Source organism: Ambystoma mexicanum, chromosome 1q, assembly GCF_040938575.1.
Source record: "Ambystoma mexicanum isolate Mex_15411 chromosome 1q, UKY_AmexF1_1, whole genome shotgun sequence".
Taxonomy (NCBI): Eukaryota; Metazoa; Chordata; class Amphibia; order Caudata; family Ambystomatidae; genus Ambystoma; species Ambystoma mexicanum.
In genome coordinates this window covers 1,303,048,412-1,303,069,483 of record NC_090922.1, presented here as the reverse complement: position 1 = coordinate 1,303,069,483, position 21,072 = coordinate 1,303,048,412, and the positions used below count along the sequence as shown (strand labels likewise).

The window sequence follows — 21,072 nt, the reverse complement described above, 5'->3', positions numbered from 1 at the left end:
CCCAAATTTATTTTCCATTGTGCACTGCATTTGACTGTATATTCGCCCCAGACTACAGTTTCAGTGCTGTTTATGCTTGCTGTTTATTATCTGTCAATTGCTTGCATGGCCCCAACATTGCCTGATTACTATATTTTGTACCTTAATAAACCCTATAGTTGCTTGTTTCTGGAACACTGGACACTGCCCTCTGTGGGGACTCCACAAAAACAGTTTTCCCCGTCCCCAGCCTAGGCAACCAGTTTACAGCCAGTAACAGAGGGATCACATTCCCCCAAAGGCCTGACCAACACTCCTTGTCGGAAAACCTGTTCAGCCCCCTTTGAGACAGAAGCCAACTCCAGTGTAATCTGCGGCGTAGGGCTGCATCTTTACACCCTGTAATTATTCTGCCGCCTGCAAGTCACCAAACTAGCTCATGACCTCTTGCACCCCTTTCCGGGCAACCTCCTCCATTCCCCAGTCCAGCAATTAATCTCCCCTTTGGCACCAACTGCCATGCACTCTATATATTAGGATACATAGGCCCTTGCCCTTCTAGCAGGTACCCTTCCCCCTGTTTGGACTTATCCTTCTCTCCTGGATCCCTTCCTCCCCAATCTGCTCTATTTTTCCACCAGTGGGTCTCCTGGCCTCTTCACCTCCCCCTGCTTCTCTCTCCTGTCCTCTCAGCCTCTGCCCGCCACTGCCTGCCTCTATGTGCTTCTCTGTCCCCCTGTGTCTCTGTGCTTGTTTCCATGTTCCCGTCTCTACTCCTCCTGTGTCTCTGTGTCTGTCTCCCGGTGCACCTTTTCCTCTCTTCCTGTGTATCTCTCTCTGTGCCTCTCTGCGCCTAACTCTCTCTCTCTCTCTTCCCCCTCACCATCTCTACCAGTCCCCTCCTCCAACTCCCTGTCAACCCTTCCCTTTCTCCCTTGGTGCCCCCCCTGCATCCAATGGTACTCCCCATGCCCAGGCTCCACGCCAGTGGATGTGCACAGCTAGTCCTGTGTGTCTAATTTATCCTGCTGGCAATGAGTTTACTCCTCTTCCTGTAATACATCTGTTCCAGGTTTCAACAAAGACTGTGGTGCCTTCATTGTGTTCCCAATTTTCAGTGCAGCCTGTCTGTTATTGCCAGAAGGGGGACCCAGTCTGTCTGCCTACACAACGCTCCCCAAACGGGTCTGTTGACTCCCTTGCCCAAAGCTTTGTACCTGACTGGGGTCTCCCAGGCAGCTTCGGCCATTTTCCCCTGCCTCCCACATCCACAATTCCATGACTCACCCTCAGGGAATAAGCACGGTCGGCCATGTTTTTAATTATTCAAAAATGTGTCATTTTAAGAGAAACGAGCCCATATATATTATCTTTGTTGATATGCAAACTGCAGTTGATGCTGTTCCCTGGGCAAACCTCTGAAGGACATTGGATTGCACCTGTGAACTTGATTGCAGCATTTTGCAATCTGTATATTAACAACTTTGCTTCAGCCAGGATAGGAAGAGGGGTTTCAAACCTCTGCTATGAAAATGCTTAAAGCAGAGCTGTACGCATTCCTCCCCTGTTATTTTCACCATATCATAATGACATGGCCGAGGACATAGAAAATCTGGATGGCACACCAAGCCTTAGGGGGGAGAAGATGGCAACCTTTCTCTTTGCCAATGATGCAATACTGATGTAAAAAAACAATTCTTTCAACTAAATCATCCAAGCAATTTGTGTTGTCTTTTCATGGGTGCCCGGATCGAGGGCTCTTTCCCCTTGTTCTCCTCTGAAGGACTGTTGTCATTTAATTGAATCGCTGAAAACGACAATGCGCTTAACCTCTGCCACCTGGTATCGGGAGGTTAGCTCAGGGGAAACGTGGTCGCCTTGGAAGCATGACAGCACGGAGCAACACAGGTTTGATCCCCGGGTACACGCTTAGAAACCTCTGGGTATTAAGCGCGCTATAAACAACCTATCATATCATATCTATGGTTGAGATTTATATAAATTGTCCCTCAAAGGTGGATAGACAGACTTCTACAGACGCAGGCAAGGCCCAATCGCTAGCAGTTATGCTTCTCTCTCACCCATGTTCTTTCCTGTCATAGGTTTTTCCATTTTAGATGCAATTCCATCCGGAGTCTGGTCAAATTGGTGTATTGCAACATGAACGCCCTTTGTTTACAGATCTTCACCAGGATTGCCTCGTTGCATTTGAATACACTCTGTGTGTCTTGTCCAGAATGAGCTCAGAATAGTCAGTTATCTGTAGAATGTGTTTGACCGGGTCTTGCATGTTGATCATGAGATCCCAATCCCAGACTTCCACTGAGGTCCCACTCAGGCTATTTCGTAGAGATCCGTTTTCTGCAGTCTCCTGTTTCTTCAGCAGTGACTGATTTACTCGGGTTGTGAGCTCGCCATGCACTTTGTTGTACTCACAAAGGTTTGAGTCCACTTCAGAAACACCTCTTTTATGGGTCCAGCAATGTAACTTTAGTTTCGCTTAGCATCTGCAACAGATTTGCTTTTGTGCTGGGCCTTTCGGCCAGTACTTGTTTTTGAGGTGGCTGTGTGGGGTGTATTTCTGTCATGACAAGTTTGTATTTTGGGATTATCCTGCACCGGCAATATCTCATTTATGTTATTAGATTTAGAGCATCTGATAGTTCTGCATTGTCATTATTGATGGCCACTGTCCCAGTTACTTCAAGTGCTGAACAGACCCCATCGGCTTTGCATCGCTTGATGTTGTTCTATGGCAAGACTCGACTCTAGAATTTAGGTACTCATCCACCACCTCATTGAGGCACTCGGCTCGGGGCCTGAATCCCAGTCACCCGGGACTTGTGCATCTGCCTCTCACTAGATATATGCCTGACAGTCGGCATCTCACTTTGGTTCCCAACACCTTTTCTGGCCGCTCTCGCTTGAATATTGGTTCTGCTACTGTTAGTTGGCGGCACACCAGCCAGCAAGGGCAAGCGTCTCCCAGATCTTGCCCTACTACTACAGGAGCGACACTCCTTACCGAAGCAATCTTCAGCTCCGGTTCCTTCACAGTCCGCTTGGGCCACTTACCTTCCTAGTGGCTCCAGCTGCCCTGAACTCCATCACCTGGCCTCACCCATGCCGGGTGCCACTCAGGCATGTCCCAGCCTGAGAATCTCCACCGGCTAGGTTCAAAGGGTGCACTGGATAGCACACAGCTCCATGTTTGCCATCTATTTGATTCTCATGGGTGAATTTCACAGCTTGCGAGCGTTTCTCAACACGCCCCTAGGGAAGGATATGAATTATAACAGTATGAGTACAAGTGCTGTATACCGGCTCCACGAATGCAGTGGGTGCAACACTCAGCTCAACTTTGATGTGGCTGCCATTTTGAAGGTGAGTTCAAGGGTAAGCGTTTTTTAATTCATTTGGGGATCACTTAGCACCTGCAAACTCAGTGCAGAGTGTATAAGTTACTAACCCATTTGTGGTTATTTTGTTGTTTCCTCCGAAGTGAGCTATAAATGAGTCAGACAAGCTTATTTCCTGTAGGGTACCCAGAGCCGGCAAGTGACTATGGGCCTCATTACAGGTCGGGCGGTCCGGAATTAACAGTGGCGGTAAACCTGCCGCCACTGTTAATTCCGGACTGCCCGATCCCGACTCCTGCAGGCGGGAGGTGATGTTCCCACCTGGTCTGACATGGCGGGTTTAACACCGGCCGCCTGCAGGCGGACGTGGAAACACCAGCACCATCACGAGATCCTATGGGACTCAATGGGAATGGAGATTAACCGAATTCCGCCTCCGGAATTCCCGGGACACCAGGGTCGTAATGCCCTGGTATTTCCGGGAGTCAAGGAGGCGGAATGGTAATACGAGTCTGCCGGTAACCAGGCAGTTTTACCGCCTCGGTTAACGCCGGACTCGTAATGAGGCCCATCCTACTTGGCGAGGTCTCACAGTGACCTCATTTTAGCTTCACTGAGTTCAAGCTGAAACTAAGACTTTTTAGAGAAATGTAACCCACCTCTACTACAGTGGGCCTCATTACGAGGTTGGTGAAATGGGTTCCGGTAAACCCATTCCACCCTATTACGAGGTTCCCTTGCGGGTCCCGCACAGAACGTCTGGTCAGACCAGATGTCCTTTGCGGGTCCCTCAACGGGACCAAGGAGCTAATATATGGGGGTTGGAATGGGAATGGGGAAGGGTTTTGTGAATGAGGAATTACCGGGTCCTCCAAGGTTGGAATGACCCAGTAATTCCTCATTCACAGACCCCAGACCCGGACACGATTTTGGAGGCAGCCATGGCGCTAATAGCACCATGGCTACCTCCAAACTCATAATGAGGCCCGGTGTAAGGGTTACATGTCACCAGAAAGTTCAGTGCAATTTATGGACACAAATTCATAACTATTTATGATTTATTATTCATGTATTTCTTACATTTCCAATATGCACCCTCACACACTTCTAGAACTGCAGGGCTCTGCACAAAGATCCCTTAAAAGCACATGAAAGATTGTTAGAAATAAAATAAAGTAATATCCCAGAAACAATTGTGTCAAAAAGTAAACCTTTTGATTCATTAGGCCTCATCAAGAGTGGGGCTGTAGCCCTTGAATGCAGCGATAACGGTAATACGCTTTTTTCTGGAGGTGAAAATCCCATTTAGTGTCTTGTTTTTCGGCAGTATTACCGCCACCTGTATTAGCATGCGGTTTTAGCGCCGAAAATGCCCCATTGGATGCAATTGACCCAATGGGGAATGGGGATTTAACGTTAGCGCCCAACCCATGATGCAGCAGTAATACTGCTGGACCAATGGGTGCTAACGCTATTACAGTTTTGCGGTATTACTGCCCGTATACCGACCAACCCGTGGTGAGGCCCATTTTTTGCTGTCTCCTTTTGAAGTTGTCAATATATACCTTGAAGTCAGGAAAATATGGCAGCACTTCAAATATTTCCTTATGTAAAGCTGCCTGTAAATTGATAAGGGGTCTGCTACTGAAATATCACTCACTCTCTCACTAAACGTATGTATCTGTTTTTCTTCAGTCTGCACAATTGGATAACATGGGCTGCATTCATCTCCCATTATTTGGGGTATCCATTGCATAGTCTCTTGGGCACCTATGGATGCCATTTTTAGGAGAACTAAGAAAGATCAGATATACCAGTTTATGTAATACACATTTGGGGATCCAAAGGAAGGGTAGTACGTTGTGGCAAATCCAGAAATTTGAATAGGTGTCTGAAGGTGTTCAATAGAAGTGATTTAGGAATTGAAGAAAAGATTGTTGTCTAGAAATTACACAGAGATTGTTCACCTCAAAAGAGGAAATAGCTGCCGGGCATAAGTGGTGACACCAGAAACCCGAGGCAAGACATGGATATTAGCATCAAACACAATCAGCTTATTCTTATTATGGGTCCCACCTGTAGCTGGTTGTCAGTCGTCCATAGGTCTATGTGAAACAGACGATCCAAGAGGGATGTTTGTTAAGTTCCATTCCGATCGTGTAGTCTCAATATTATCTGGAAGTCAAAAACATAGTTGAAAAGTTCAGTCTATAGCAGCAGATGATTAGAACAAGGTTATGGATATACATGTCTACAGTGTGGGCAAGCAGGACAAAATGAGGTCAAATTAAAGCAAAAAAGTCCCCACAGAAAGGTCTGTTGCAAAACCTAGGGCCTCATTACGACCCTGGCGGAACGGGTTAAACGGCGCCGTAAAAGGCTGCGGTGCCGTTCAACCCGTTCCGCCACATTACGAGGTCCCTTCGCGGGACACGTTAAGCACGCCTGGGAAAACCAGGCGTGCATACCAGGTCCCGCGAGGGGAAGAGGGAGCAACCAACGGGCCATCTCGTAATGGCCCGTTGTTTACTCCCTCTCCCATTCCCATTCAGCCCTATGGGGGCTGAAATGGGAATTGGGATGAACCGTGTCCGTGTCCTCGAGTGAGGAATTACCGGGCCATCCGAACTCGGAATGGTCCGGTAAGTCCTCATTCCGAGGACACGGATGCGGTTTTGCCGGCAGCCATGCCGCAAATTGCTGCATGGCTACCGGCATAACTTGTAACGAGGGCCCTACTGTTTTCACTGTCTGGGGACAGAAAGACAATAGTACATAATATAGAAGAAAACAGATCAAATTCACATTTAAATGGGAAAAGGGAGGTGTAACACACAGGAACTATACCATTAAGAAAAATATTTTTATTATAGAAAACATCAATCTCATTAAAAAACTGTGTTAAATCATACACAGATTAAGGAACAACCCTAAAACCAGGTTATCAAAAGCAGGACGATTACATACACAACATCAATGTAAAATGAAAAAACCATACCACATTAACTAAAAAAAGTTTAACATACAAACATCAGTGCAAAATTCATTTGTTGCATATTATATATAACCCAACATGTTTCTGTCTGTTGACTCTTAGATGTCTGACATTCATCAGGCGTAGCTCTTCTTGAAATTCTAAAGTAATCGTCCCCTCCAGTCCTGGTGGGCATGGATCTGAACTTGATCCTTAATGCAATCTTGGGATCAGCGTATGCCAAGGATCCAATGTAGCTAATTATACAATCACATCCAGCCGGATTTCAGTTGCCTATAATGGTAATCCTTTTCAATGGATATAGAGTAAGAACAAACTTGAAAGGTAAGGTAGCCAAATGTGTTCCCAATAGAGAGTGAACCTTGCGGAAAATAACAGGTTTTAACTTGGATCGGCCACTGTATAGAGTTCTTACTCTCCAAACACAATCCGGACAAAAAGGCAACAAAGCCCCAAGTTCTTTTTCTTCCGCCGAGTGCCGTGATTCAGATGTCACCACACAAACCTCCAAATGGCATTTGGCAATGGAATACGCTGATCCCAAGATTGCATTAAGGATCAAGTTCAGATCCATGCCCACCAGGACTGGAGGGGACGATTACTTTAGAATTTCAAGAAGAGCTACGCCTGATGAATGTCAGACATCTAAGAGTCAACAGACAGAAACATGTTGGGTTATACATAATATGCAACAAATGAATTTTGCACTGATGTTTGTATGTTAAACTTTTTTTAGTTAATGTGGTATGGTTTTTTCATTTTACTTGGATGTTGTGTATGTGATCGTCCTGCTTTTGATAACCTGGTTTTAGGGTTGTTCCTTAATCTGTGTATGATTTAACACAGTTTTTTTAATGAGATTGATGTTTTCTATAATAAAAATATTTTTTTTAATGGTATAGTTCCTGTGTGTTACACCTCCCTTTTCCCATTTAAATGTGAATTTGATCTGTTTTCTTCTATATTGTATACAGTGTGGGCAACCCATTTTGACCTCTAAGGGACACAACAGCTCGGCTCAGTTGTATAATAAGGCAGAGGTATGGATTGCAAGTGATTGGAGGTTCTATGTGTTTTTGTAGACTGCTGTTTAAAAGTAAGTAGTTTGTGCACTTTTGGTCAATATGAATTCGACCAGTCATTGTTTTTCCCCATGGAATCTCCCCCCACCCGTCTACTCTCCTACAGCCACATACACATATATGACGTTTTGCGTCTCTTTATGCCTGCTTTCTTCTCTTCTATGTTGTAATGTTCAAGCGCCCTGATGCCCTCGGGCTACCGGCGCTTTATAAAAAATATATACATACATACATACATATACATGTCTATGTATCTGGTCGCTTCCAACCAAAAATGCACATGCAAACTACTAACAAAGAAACTACTCATTACAGTGATTGGATAGGGAAGCATGGCACCAAAACGGAGTGTGGTTAATGCTCTCAACTGCCAGCATGGGGGAGTGTAACTAAACTAGTTTTTTTAAACTTTGGGCTCGTTTGCACGTCAATTTAACTTCTGACAACTAAAGGTACTGCAAGACTTAGGTCTAGTAATGCGAGTAGCAGCAATTGTTGCATATTGGTAGATGGCACAGAAGGAATGCCTTTGCTTTGCTGTCGATGTACTATTTTTACATAAACTCAAATTGAACACGTATGTCTACATCTCCCAAGTAGCTGTGGACATGCTGCTCATTTCTCTGTATTATATAATAGTGGTTTAGTTTATTTATTTATATTTCCTGGTTATTTCCTTTCCTGGAAAATGAGATCAGGGTCTGGCTGTAGATGGATGGTTTATAGTGATTGTTTTGAAACAAATGTTTAGCATCACTAAAGTCTCGAAACAAATATGTCACTAAGATTGAATACCCTTCTCCCAGCGACTCCCCTAACAATTGTAGCACCTAACATCGATCAACCAATCTCATCCTACGTCACGTGGTAAAGCAGATATGGCTCTTAGAAGACTGAAATTATCCCTTCTTCCCTTCCCTCTCTGTTCCTTGGATTTACCTTTACATTGCTAGCTCTGTCATTTGGATTGGCACCCCCAGCTATCCTTCTTGCTTACAGCAAGGGAAGTCCAGAACTGTTGTCGCAGGAAAAAGCCTCCACACTCACATCTCCGATCCACCACACAGACACACGTCAGCTAATTCTAGCATGTACTACAAACTGATGTACATCATAGGCGAGTTTAATTCCCTCTTTTCCAGGTTAACATTGCTGCATTACCAACGATCGTACATCCTCCCCAGCTAACACCATCATATTCTTTCTCCCTAGGTCTTGTCACCTCTGTTTCAGTCCCACTTCTTTTATCCTCTCAACTTCTCCCTTTTCCATTTCCTCCATAGACCATGGTCTAGTTTAAATCGTGCAGAGGCATAATGTGCCACTATCTGGACAAGCATCATCGTCATAACACTCCTACATTGTGATTGGTGCAGTTGTAATCTTTATTACCATGACATGATATAATTGGGCTTGTTATAAATTCCCTGGTCCGGGGGGAAATGCCAGAAAGAATACATGTAATTCCGACACCAGCATTGTTTCCAGTCTGGGGAAACTCCAGAGTGCAGTAGGGGCAGTGATCTACCGGCAGGACAAGCCTGCGGGTAATCAGAACCCTACTGGCAAATACATTCTGGAATCACCGGCAATCCCATCCATTAACATCCAATGGGACTCTATGGAATGGGAACTTACCACCCTTTCTGCTGCTTGTAATATCTCGGTAATACCAGGCTATCAGGCGACGCAAACGATAGGGGCAGTTTGCTTTTATCCTGCTTCAATTACCGGTGGGATACCAGCAAACTTGTAATGAGCCCGAATGTCTCAGTAACTCAGTGGACAGTAGCTGGTGTTGTATAGAACTCTTTATGAGCTTCATTATGCATAGCATTTCTAGACCTGGATTTGGAATTTTTAGAGCCATTGGAAAAGTCATGTCCACTAAATGGCAGTAAGAAAAGGGGTAGCAATGGAAAGAAAGACCAGAATGGTTTGCAATCTCTGTGGAGGACTGGGGCTACGAGGTTCACTCTAAGGCACAAGTCTCTTTAAGATGTTACAGGAGAGGGTCTCCTGTAAAGGAAGGAAAAGAGATCAAAGTCTTTGGTTTGGCGAATGGCAGAGCAGATTGTGTTTCGGTTTTTCTTTAAGGCAAGGTGTGCATGAATGAGTGGAATTTTGCTGGAAATATAAGTTGAAGAGACTATTTTTGCAGTTTAGTGGCATTGGATATTCATCCCAAGAAGTTTTATTATGAGCTGAGATAGATGGCTCTTTTGGATGATGGTAGATATGCCAGGTTAATATCTTAATCTTCAGTGGCATATTTCTTTTTCACGTTCTTTAATAGAAGCTTATGGAGGTCTAGAGTTGCTGGAATTCGCGTATGAACTACCTGGCTAATGGTGTGTTAGGCCTGCGCATAGGGGCACAATGTCCGCAAAAAGCATCCGACAGTGAACCATTAGATCAGAACATTATCCTGACCATAATTTTAGAATCACTTACAACTAAAATGTCTTTCACCAACAATCAGAATCTTAATACTGTGAGGGGTCAGAATTGAGAGGCAGGCACAAAGTTGAAACGTTTTCCATATTCGCCATTTTTATTCAAATAAAAAGGATTTGGATGATGGCCTATTGGTCCCTGTCCTAATGAGAGTGTCCCTGCCTAAAACTAAAGCAAGCTGACCTTGTGTCCAGAATATACCTGACCCTCACACTAACATACACAATCAAAAGGTGCAAGGTAAATGGCTCTGTTTCCAACGCAACAAAAGGGTTTAAAAGTTCAAAGATATAATTCCAAAAAAGCAATTCTTATGTCCAGGGGTTGGTTCCCTTCCCCTGAACTAATTCACGAAAACTGTTGAAAGTGTTATGTTCAAACAATGTTCGAGTCAATGAAAATGTCTCTTTTACAAAATACTTTCCTCATATTGGCACAACAAATGTCTCTATCTTAGAACACTTTTCTCAAGCTGGCACAACAAATGTCTTTTCCGTAGAACACTTTTTATCAGGATGGCAAACCTGATTAACTTCAGCAATTGCTTCAAATGATAATGTTTCTCTTTCACACAACTGTTCAAAATGATAACTTCCTGGTATAATCTCCTGCCGGGAATTAGCCCCTTCTGATTCTCGCGGATCCCCTGGTGTACTCCCCTGCCAGTTATCTCTTTCCAAAAAGGGCTCACTGCCTGATGCGTATCTTTCACTAGGTCTTTTATACAATGTCCAATGTCCTAATACAATGCTTGTTCCAAGTTTTCCAAAATTGACATTTCATATAAGGAGAATTGTACAGCTTTTACCCTTGTGTTTCATCTTTAGTGTCTCTTGGCTTATGATGATGCGGGTTCCAAGTTTCCACAAATTGACATCTCAAATAAGGAGAATTGTACCCTTTTTGCCCTTTAATTCTACTTGGTCGGTATTCCATATAATGCCCCAAATGTTCATAATTTTTTGGCATGTCCCGGGGCCCCCGCCTATTCTGGGTTAACTCACTGGTGTAACATGCAGCTGCAGTGAAGAGTTTTCGTTGGGCAGGCTTCCCCTGTCAGGCAGAGTCCTCTCCGGTTCCTGCATCAGCTTTTCACTGTTTCGCCGGTGGAACTGATGCCTATCTGCAGGACTGCGTCTTCAACAGTCCCGCGGTGAACTCCTTACGTTTAGCGGTTCCCCCAGAGCACCCGTTATAGCTTTATCAGAGTTTTTCTCTTCTGGTCTTCTATGCCTCCAGTCAGTTGCTGATAAGCATCTTCTTCTTTCTTCATGGCTTGTCTCTGTGAAGCTGTCTCTGCGTATGGGTTTGCTTCCTGCTCAGCGCTCTTTGCAGCTCTTCTCTTCTCTACTCCTTACTAGCAGGTGATCTTCAGGTTTAAATGCCCCGTGCAGCTGATTGTGAACTTGACCACTAGACCGCACTTTGTACTTGGTGTCACTTTCATTCTATATTGACTCCTTGCTCCTCTTCTTCGTCTCAGTACTTGAGGCTTTTTTGTGACTTGAAGGCCCAAGGTTTTTTAGACTGTTTTAAACTGCATTGTTGGACACTTTTATTTAAATAACAACCATCATAAACATAAGATGTTAAATGTGTTTTAGAGGTGTTAGGTACCTATGAAGAGTAAATACAGTACATAGAGTTCTGATAGGTAGAAGTGGAGTTCTGAATACTGACAAAATGCCATCAGAAACTCTGGAATTAGAGTTTCCACTTTACAGGAAAGAGGGGAATACAGCGTCTCTCCTATTGGAATTATCACTTCCTCCTGATATTCATCCCTTCCCACATGATCCTCCCTCCTGACACCACCCCCAGGGTCAGGAGCAGGCAGAGGCTGCCTTTCCCTGGACATGTGGGAGGAGACTACCACCAGGGAATCATTGATGACTCTGCAGGATTCACCACAGTACTAACAGCTTCTGCATGCGCTTTAATTCTTGTATTAAGTCCCTTGACCAAAGAATGCTTGAGAGTTGAGGTATGTTAATGCTAACAGAGAAAATGTCTAACGTAATCAGAATGAGTAGACAATGTTTATTTGAATTTCAAATTTGTAAACATTCTGTTTAATTAGGTTGGGACCATGGTACCATGCATAATCTTATGCAGCACATGCTTTAGCCCTGATGCCGCTTCTTGCCCCAATGGCCCCTTCATGCCTCCCCCTTTTCCTGTATCTCTGTGCCCTGGGCTTAACCAGCAAACCTTTTATATTTTGTCTAGGATTCAGCTACAAGCCTGCCATGCGGCAAAACCACTGTGACCACGGTAGCGGAGAAACTCTGTCCTCCCTTTTGCAGATGGCTCCTTTCATTTGGGACAACCCAGTGCCCTTGTTTTATTTACATTCATGGGGGACGCCCCTTCACTTCTATTTCCTTCTTCCGCAAAAAACCTTTGTGGTCGACTTCTCTAGCATCCCCCATTACTTGGCCCGCCCCACTCTCATGATTCCCCGTTGCTCCCACAGTGACACAGGCCGTGGTAATGTGACAGCGACAAGGTGACTCGCTCATTAAAACAGGTATTTGACAGTTTTACTTCTTGCTGGTAAAATTGGATTTGGCCTAGATTACAATTGGACAGAACTTCACTAGATGATAAAAACAGCATAACTTCACTTTTATGGCCAAGTTCGAATGCGATTTTTTCAGGTCTAACATTAAATTGTGGAAATAGAGGCGTTCCTTGTAAAGACTCCTAGGTGACAATGAAGTCACTGCAACTAAGAACTCTTAATAGATGAAGGACAACACTGGCTAGGGCCACAATAAAAATGGGGAATACCCAATCCCAGTACAATGAATCTAAGAATAAATGGAAAAGCCTATTAGAGGTTATAATGGATAACTAAAGTAATAGAAAGCCATGTAACAGAACCCCGTGCTGAGACTTCAGGGTCGCTGAATTGGGAGAGGAGAGTGAAAGAAGAAGACACAGGAAGATAGCCAGATCCAGGGAGACAGGAGGCCCTAAGAGACATCAGAAGGCGAATTTTAAGAGGGAGACCCAAGTGCCTGCTGATGACTATTTCTCATCCTCTGGCAGAGAACATAGCAAAAAGCCTGAGCGTTATATTTCACAATACCACACACATAACAGGAATAGGAACCAAAAGCTTGTTCAGGACTATATCTCAGACAATGGCAGGGGCCAAGTACAGAGAATGATCAAATCTAGAGAGCCCACAGAGGGGTACATCTCAAACACTGGGGAACGACCAAACACAGAGGGTGAAAATAGAGGATAACTTGTCCCATGGCGGCGGGGTGGTGGGTTACAAAAATACAGCCTTCCCCCTTGCCATACCTAAGCAAGGGAGAAGAAATACTTGCTAGTAAGGGTGTGTTAAAAAAGTCATTAACATCAGCACAGGGGGTGAGTCGGAGCTGGAGGGTCACATTATCAGAACCTGGGAGGAAGCACTTGCTGATAGACGGGATTAACGGGAGGGAAACCCCTACTGTTAGGTCCTGGGGGGGAAAAACGAATGTTATAAAGAACTGTCCTAACATAGTAATTCACCTACAATTTTTATGAGCGTTATTCATTCTGACAGCAAATATCTAGTTATTGCAAGTGGTCTTTTAAAAGAAAGTGTGGAAACCATTACATAGGGGCGTATTAATCACCAATCAATCTTTTAAAATATTAGGTTTATAAAATAATGTCAAAGATGTTTTTTTTAAAAATTTGATTGGACACCAGTACCCATTTAATTGCGGGACGTAGTGTTTCATATTGCAAACCTAAACAAATACACCTTTCTTTAAGTTTGAATACTGTTGAAAAGATTCAAATGGTTTTGCTTTTCACAAGACAATGCACAATGTCAGAGTCTGAACAAATGAATGAATCAGCTGCTGGTGTGCAGTTTCCTGTATGGTGTTATTACAGAATATGGAATATTTGGTAACAACGGATAGCTCAGGGGCAATGTGCTCGCCTCGGAAGCAAGACAACACTGAGCAACACAGGCTCGACCCCGGGTCCGCGCTTAGACACCTCTGGGTATTAAGCGTTTTATAAATAAACAATCATATCATATGCACAGATGTAACTCTACAATCCTCGTTGACTTCCTCATGCTTGTGATAATACACATGCACTTGGGTTAGAGCAATGCACTGTCTAACTATATTTCTCTTCAGAATTAATATGGGTACTAAGTACAACAGCAAGAGGTCGTGCTACTGTCTATGCTCGTATCAACCCCCATCTCCTTATCGTTCGGATTGTTTACTTTATCACTATTAGTTATACTGTGGTTTGGAGGCAAAAAGCAGTGGTTTTTCAATTCTTATGCTTCCCCCTAAAGGGGTATGAGATTTCCAGGGGAGCACAAAGCTCTTTGAAACATGAGGACAGGGGCCGACATTAATGAGCAGTCCGAGCATTTGCAGTGACCAACCATTATTTTGTACTCATCGCTGTACACCCATGCCCCTCTCATGTCCCACATAGTGACTGCCTGCCCAGCCCCTCTAGCCCCCTTATGTCGCGGTATACCCAGCCCCTCTGGTCCCGTAATGATATCGCTGTACACCCATGCCCCTCTCGTGTCCCACATAGTGACTGCCTGCCCAGCCCCTCTAGCCCCCTTATGTCACGGTATACCCAGCCCCTCTGGTCCCGTAATGATATCGCTGTACACCCATGCCCCTCTCGTGTCCCACATAGTGACTGCCTGCCCAGCCCCTCTAGTCCCCTTATGTCGCGGTATACCCAGCCCCTCTGGTCCCGTAATGATATCGCTGTACACCCATGCCCCTCTCGTGTCCCACATAGTGACTGCCTGCCCAGCCCCTCTAGTCCCCTTATGTCGCGGTATACCCAGCCCCTCTGGTCCCGTAATGATATCGCTGTACACCCATGCCCCTCTCGTGTCCCACATAGTGACTGCCTGCCCAGCCCCTCTAGCCCCCTTATGTCGCGGTATACCCAGCCCCTCTGGTCCCGTAATGATATCGCTGTACACCCATGCCCCTCTCGTGTCCCACATAGTGACTGCCTGCCCAGCCCCTCTAGCCCCCTTATGTCGCGGTATACCCAGCCCCTCTGGTCCCGTAATGATATCGCTGTACACCATGCCCCTCTCGTGTCCCACATAGTGACTGCCTGCCCAGCCCCTCTAGCCCCCTTATGTCGCGGTATACCCAGCCCCTCTGGTCCCGTAATATCATCGCTGTACACCATGCCCCTCTCGTGTCCCACATAGTGACTGCCTGCCCAGCCCCTCTAGCCCCCTTATGTCGCGGTATACCCAGCCCCTCTGGTCCCGTAATGATATCGCTGTACACCATGCCCCTCTCGTGTCCCACATAGTGACTGCCTGCCCAGCCCCTCTAGTCCCCTCATGTCGCGGTATACCCAGCCCCTCTGGTCCCGTAATGATATCGCTGTACACCCATTGCCCCTCTCGTGTCCCACATAGTGACTGCCTGCCCAGCCCCTCTAGTCCCCTTATGTCGCGGTATGCCCAGCCCCTCTGGTCCCGTAATGATATCGCTGTACACCCATGCCCCTCTCGTGTCCCACATAGTGACTGCCTGCACAGCCCCTCTAGCCCCCTTATGTCGGGGTATACCCAGCCCCTCTGGTCCCGTAATGATATCGCTGTACACCCATGCCCCTCTCGTGTCCCACATAGTGACTGCCTGCCCAGCCCCTCTAGTCCCCTTATGTCGCGGTATACCCAGCCCCTCTGGTCCCGTAATGATATCGCTGTACACCCATGCCCCTCTCGTGTCCCACATAGTGACTGCCTGCCCAGCCCCTCTAGCCCCCTTATGTCGCGGTATACCCAGCCCCTCTGGTCCCGTAATGATATCGCTGTACACCCATGCCCCTCTCGTGTCCCACATAGTGACTGCCTGCCCAGCCCCTCTAGCCCCCTTATGTCGCGGTATACCCAGCCCCTCTGGTCCCGTAATGATATCGCTGTACACCATGCCCCTCTCGTGTCCCACATAGTGACTGCCTGCCCAGCCCCTCTAGCCCCCTTATGTCGCGGTATACCCAGCCCCTCTGGTCCCGTAATATCATCGCTGTACACCATGCCCCTCTCGTGTCCCACATAGTGACTGCCTGCCCAGCCCCTCTAGCCCCCTTATGTCGCGGTATACCCAGCCCCTCTGGTCCCGTAATGATATCGCTGTACACCATGCCCCTCTCGTGTCCCACATAGTGACTGCCTGCCCAGCCCCTCTAGTCCCCTCATGTCGCGGTATACCCAGCCCCTCTGGTCCCGTAATGATATCGCTGTACACCCATTGCCCCTCTCGTGTCCCACATAGTGACTGCCTGCCCAGCCCCTCTAGTCCCCTTATGTCGCGGTATGCCCAGCCCCTCTGGTCCCGTAATGATATCGCTGTACACCCATGCCCCTCTCGTGTCCCACATAGTGACTGCCTGCACAGCCCCTCTAGCCCCCTTATGTCGGGGTATACCCAGCCCCTCTGGTCCCGTAATGATATCGCTGTACACCCATGCCCCTCTCGTGTCCCACATAGTGACTGCCTGCCCAGCCCCTCTAGTCCCCTTAGGTGGCGGTATACCCAGCCCCTCTGGTCCCGTAATGATATCGCTGTACACCATGCCCCTCTCGTGTCCCACATAGTGACTGCCTGCCCAGCCCCCCTAGCCCCCTTATGTCGCGGTATACCGAGCCCCTCTGGTCCCGTAATGATATCGCTGTACACCATGCCCCTCTCGTGTCCCACATAGTGACTGCCTGCCCAGCCCCTCTAGTCCCCTTATGTCGCGGTATACCCAGCCCCTCTGGTCCCGTAATGATATCGCTGTACACCCATGCCCCTCTCGTGTCCCACATAGTGACTGCCTGCCCAGCCCCTCTAGTCCCCTTATGTCGCGGTATACCCAGCCCCTCTGGTCCCGTAATGATATCGCTGTACACCCATGCCCCTCTCGTGTCCCACATAGTGACTGCCTGCCCAGCCCCTCTAGCCCCCTTATGTCGCGGTATACCCAGCCCCTCTGGTCCTGTAATGATATCACTGTACACCATGCCCCTCTCGTGTCCCACATAGTGACTGCCTGCCCAGCCCTCTAGCCCCCTTATGTCGCGGTATACCCAGCCCCTCTGGTCCCGTAATGATATCGCTGTACACCATGCACCTCTCGTGTCCCACGTAGTGACTGCCTGCCCAGCCCCTCTAGTCCCCTTATGTCGCGGTATACCCAGCCCCTCTGGTCCCGTAATGATATCGCTGTACACCATGCACCTCTCGTGTCCCACGTAGTGACTGCCTGCCCAGCCCCTCTAGTCCCCTTATGTCGCGGTATACCCAGCCCCTCTGGTCCCGTAATGATATCGCTGTACACCATGCACCTCTCGTGTCCCACGTAGTGACTGCCTGCCCAGCCCCTCTAGCCCCCTTATGTCGCGGTATACCCAGCCCCTCTGGTCCCGTAATGATATCGCTGTACACCCATGCCCCTCTCGTGTCCCACATAGTGACTGCCTGCCCAGCCCCTCTAGTCCCCTTATGTCGCGGTATACCCAGCCCCTCTGGTCCCGTAATGATATCGCTGTACACCCATGCCCCTCTCGTGTCCCACATAGTGACTGCCCGCCCAGCCCCTCTAGTCTCCTTATGTCGCGGTATACCCAGCCCCTCTGGTCCCGTAATGATATCGCTGTACACCCATGCCCCTCTCGTGTCCCACATAGTGACTGCCCGCCCAGCCCCTCTAGTCCCCTTATGTCGCGGTATACCCAGCCCCTCTGGTCCCGTAATGATATCGCTGTACACCCATGCCCCTCTCGTGTCCCACATAGTGACTGCCTGCCCAGCCCCTCTAGTCCCCTTATGTCGCGGTATACCCAGCCCCTCTGGTCCCGTAATGATATCACTGTACACCATGCCCCTCTCGTGTCCCACATAGTGACTGCCTGCCCAGCCCCTCTAGTCCCCTTATGTCGCGGTATACCCAGCCCCTCTGGTCCCGTAATGATATCGCTGTACACCATGCACCTCTTGTGTCCCACGTAGTGACTGCCTGCCCAGCCCTCCAGTTACCCTTTGTCGCTGTATACCCAGCCCCTCTGTTCCCGTAATGTCTCCGTACCTCTGGCCCCCGCATTCTTACTGTTCGGCCCCACCACGACCCACCGCGATGTGTACCCAGCCCCTCCGGTCCTCATGTACTGTTCCTGGCATGTCCCCAATGTCCGTACCTCACCACTTGCTTCGAAGTCCCTTATGCTTAGGCGCTTTATGCATGAACCATCATATCACATCACTACGCTTACTCTCTACACCATCACTCAATTAGAGTACAGCTATACCCCTTGATAAATTTGGTCTAGCTGCTCACATACGAATACCACCCCATGACCACATCATCATTCTAATAAAATGCAGCTATATCCCATGACAAACCAGCCTTGCTGCTCACATAAGCGTCCTGCAGGCCTAACGCAACCAGAACCCGGTCTGGGTGTCCACCCACCAGACTGCACACATTCAACTGATATCTCAACCAGCACACCTAATGCTAGGATGCGGCTATTATCAGGCAATTACACCAGCTGCACACATAACTGGTGCACCCACGCACCCGATGACACTAACTCTCTCTACTTGCTCTACTGACCTGGACTGCAGTCTCTGAGGGCGTTCAACCTACTAGCGCTATGAGGTCGCCCCAATGATATATAAAGCGCTATTCAAATGCCAAATAACATAACATAACATTACTCAAGGGGTGTCTTCATATAAAGTTTGGAGATCAAAGCATTGCATCACTTATTAGTGTACCAAAGGGTTGTTAATATTGTTATTTTCTCTTGGCAACAGGTCCCTGCCAGCTCTGCAATACCAAAGGAAAAATTCCCCTGTGCCGAAGTGGAACGCTTGATCGGAGAGTATTTGCCATCCAGGCTTGCCAACGTCTCCTATGATCCCAGCAAATGTGCCCGGATCACCACAGACTTGTGCGAAGAGATCAAGAGCCTGGTCAAAAGGGCCACGCCTCCTCGGTACAAGCTTATCTGTAACGTCACCATCGGGAGCAGCGACACAGAGGACATTGTCGTCACCAGTCAATGTCTTTGGGACCCCCACTCTGACACTTTCTCGTCCTGCAGCTATGTAAATCTCACACTGTTTTGCGTTGTTTCGGTTTACGCGGTCTATGTGGAGTAAGGTTCTTTCAATAGTTTGTCAAAATTGTCTTCTCTTAAGAAGAGACACTTCTTATGATGTTATCATGAGCCGAATATATTGAATTTGTATGAGTGACACTAATAGTCTAGTGGTGATAAACTGTTCTATCCTCTTTTATGTTATGTAATGGAGGCCATTGCGCCATCATGTGACTGGCAGGAACCTGCAGGTGCCACTTAAGAAGCCTAGTGTTGAAACGTCATAATAGACTATTTATGAATTGTCACTTTAGGAGCCTACTAGAGACAAAAGATCCTTTCATGCAAAAAGAAGGCAGTGTTTTTTTTTGTGTGAATTGCATTTTAAACCAATAAACATACAGTGCCACAAAAACAATCATTGATCCCCTAAAACATTAGAGGTGTGTGAACAGGTTGAAACTGGTGCATGGTGGGGGTTTGTTAAATAAAGGGGAACACCCGCAAAGAGGAAAGACCCTCAAGAACTTGTTGCAAGACATAACCACCACACTACTATCCAGGACGATTTGTCAATAACTATCAGTCTTTTTACGAAACCTAGCTTGAAAGTGTGCTGTTGATGCTACCCACCAACATCTTCTGCATCAGTCGGACAGAGTGGGAACTCCCCTGGTATTGGTCCAATGCTGTCATGCTCTGGGATTTTGAGGTACACAGATGAATATGGACCGGCTCCCTACGAGACGCAGTGGATCAAGATATGAGTGAGCAGGAGCCACTCTGTTTCCTAAAAAGGTAGACTAAAAATGAAGAAGTCCAAGGGAGGTTGTGTGGTGAGGAGAGGGGCGATAATTGTTTTCACTGCCTATGAAATGTAAAGTGGTCTTGTACACCACATCATCCACCATTTTGGTGGGCTCTGTGGCAGTTCATTAATAAAGATGGAATGACCGGTCCTGTAAATGGTGGTCCTCCAAGCGCATTTATCATCAATGATGTATTACAAAACTAGACTAAACTGCAATCATAACAAACAGTCAGAAGACATGCAGTTGTAACAATGCAAAATGAAGTGCATAGAGACAGAAGGACGGTGGAATATTAAAAGGAACGAACAGGATCTTCCATTGATTTTCACTGTGATCAATAGTCACTTTACAGCTTTGGAATTTTACATTATTTCTGATTTCAACAATTAAACTGTTTTGTTGTTGTTGGTTATAATATGGACATCTAAAACCCTGTCATATTCTGGATTATGTGATCATTCCAGCAATAAAATGCATTGATTAATTATTAGGTGAATACAAAATGTCAAATACCATACAAATAGGCACCATCTTACTCAGATATTGCAGAAGAAGTACTTAGAAAACACTGCAAAAGGAAAACACTGCAAAAGGAAAACACTGCAAAAGATGACATGCATCATATTTTCCCCACTAAAATGTCCCAACTTCAAAATTCACTCTGTTCACCCTCTTGTTTCACAGCAATTAATTTCCAAAACTCAGATGTTCTAATACATTCATTATTTATTTCACCACACACACATCACATATGTGTTTGACAACATAATCAGTGGATGAATTGACTGCATACATCATCACCTGGCTTCTGTGTCCAAGGTGTCACATTCTGCTAACAGGTTTATGCAATGTCTTCATAACTTTCTTAGACCCTTATGCCCAGCCCACACCACTTCTATTGTGGAACATTGATTGCACCTTTTATTCAGAGCCATCAGACTGACTCTGTAAATATAACGTTAGTATCCCAAAGGCAGGACAACAAATATGTGTCAATTTTGTGGGAAAGCAATAGAAACTTTAGAACATATCATTACCGAGTGTTACGTCTCAAATATTTTAAAAATCTACTTCACTCGTCGATTTGTATGGATGCCAAGGATTTATGGAACCAAGTTTATCATATACATTCGAAATCAAGTGGTTACGCTACGCAACTGTACATTTTTTGTCCGAAGTGAATTTAGAAACAGAAGGTATTGATGACATATGTATGATTTAATGCATTATAATAATTGGTATAGTGGGAAATGAGCTTAATATGTGATTTCCC

The 21,072-nt window shown here is 46.4% G+C and overlaps 1 protein-coding gene across 1 annotated transcript in view; it reads left to right on the top strand.

Annotated features, from left to right (window-relative positions):
* The window catches only part of LOC138546556 (dynein light chain Tctex-type 5-like), a 206,665-nt gene extending 186,165 nt beyond the window's left edge, over positions 1 to 20,500 (top strand). Inside the window, exon 4 of the mRNA XM_069642148.1 lies at positions 18,701 to 20,500. Within this exon, the coding sequence (XP_069498249.1) occupies positions 18,701 to 19,048 (348 nt within the window). The 3' untranslated portion in view covers positions 19,049 to 20,500. The remainder of the gene's footprint in view (positions 1 to 18,700) is intronic.
* The last annotated feature ends 572 nt before the right edge of the window (positions 20,501 to 21,072 follow it).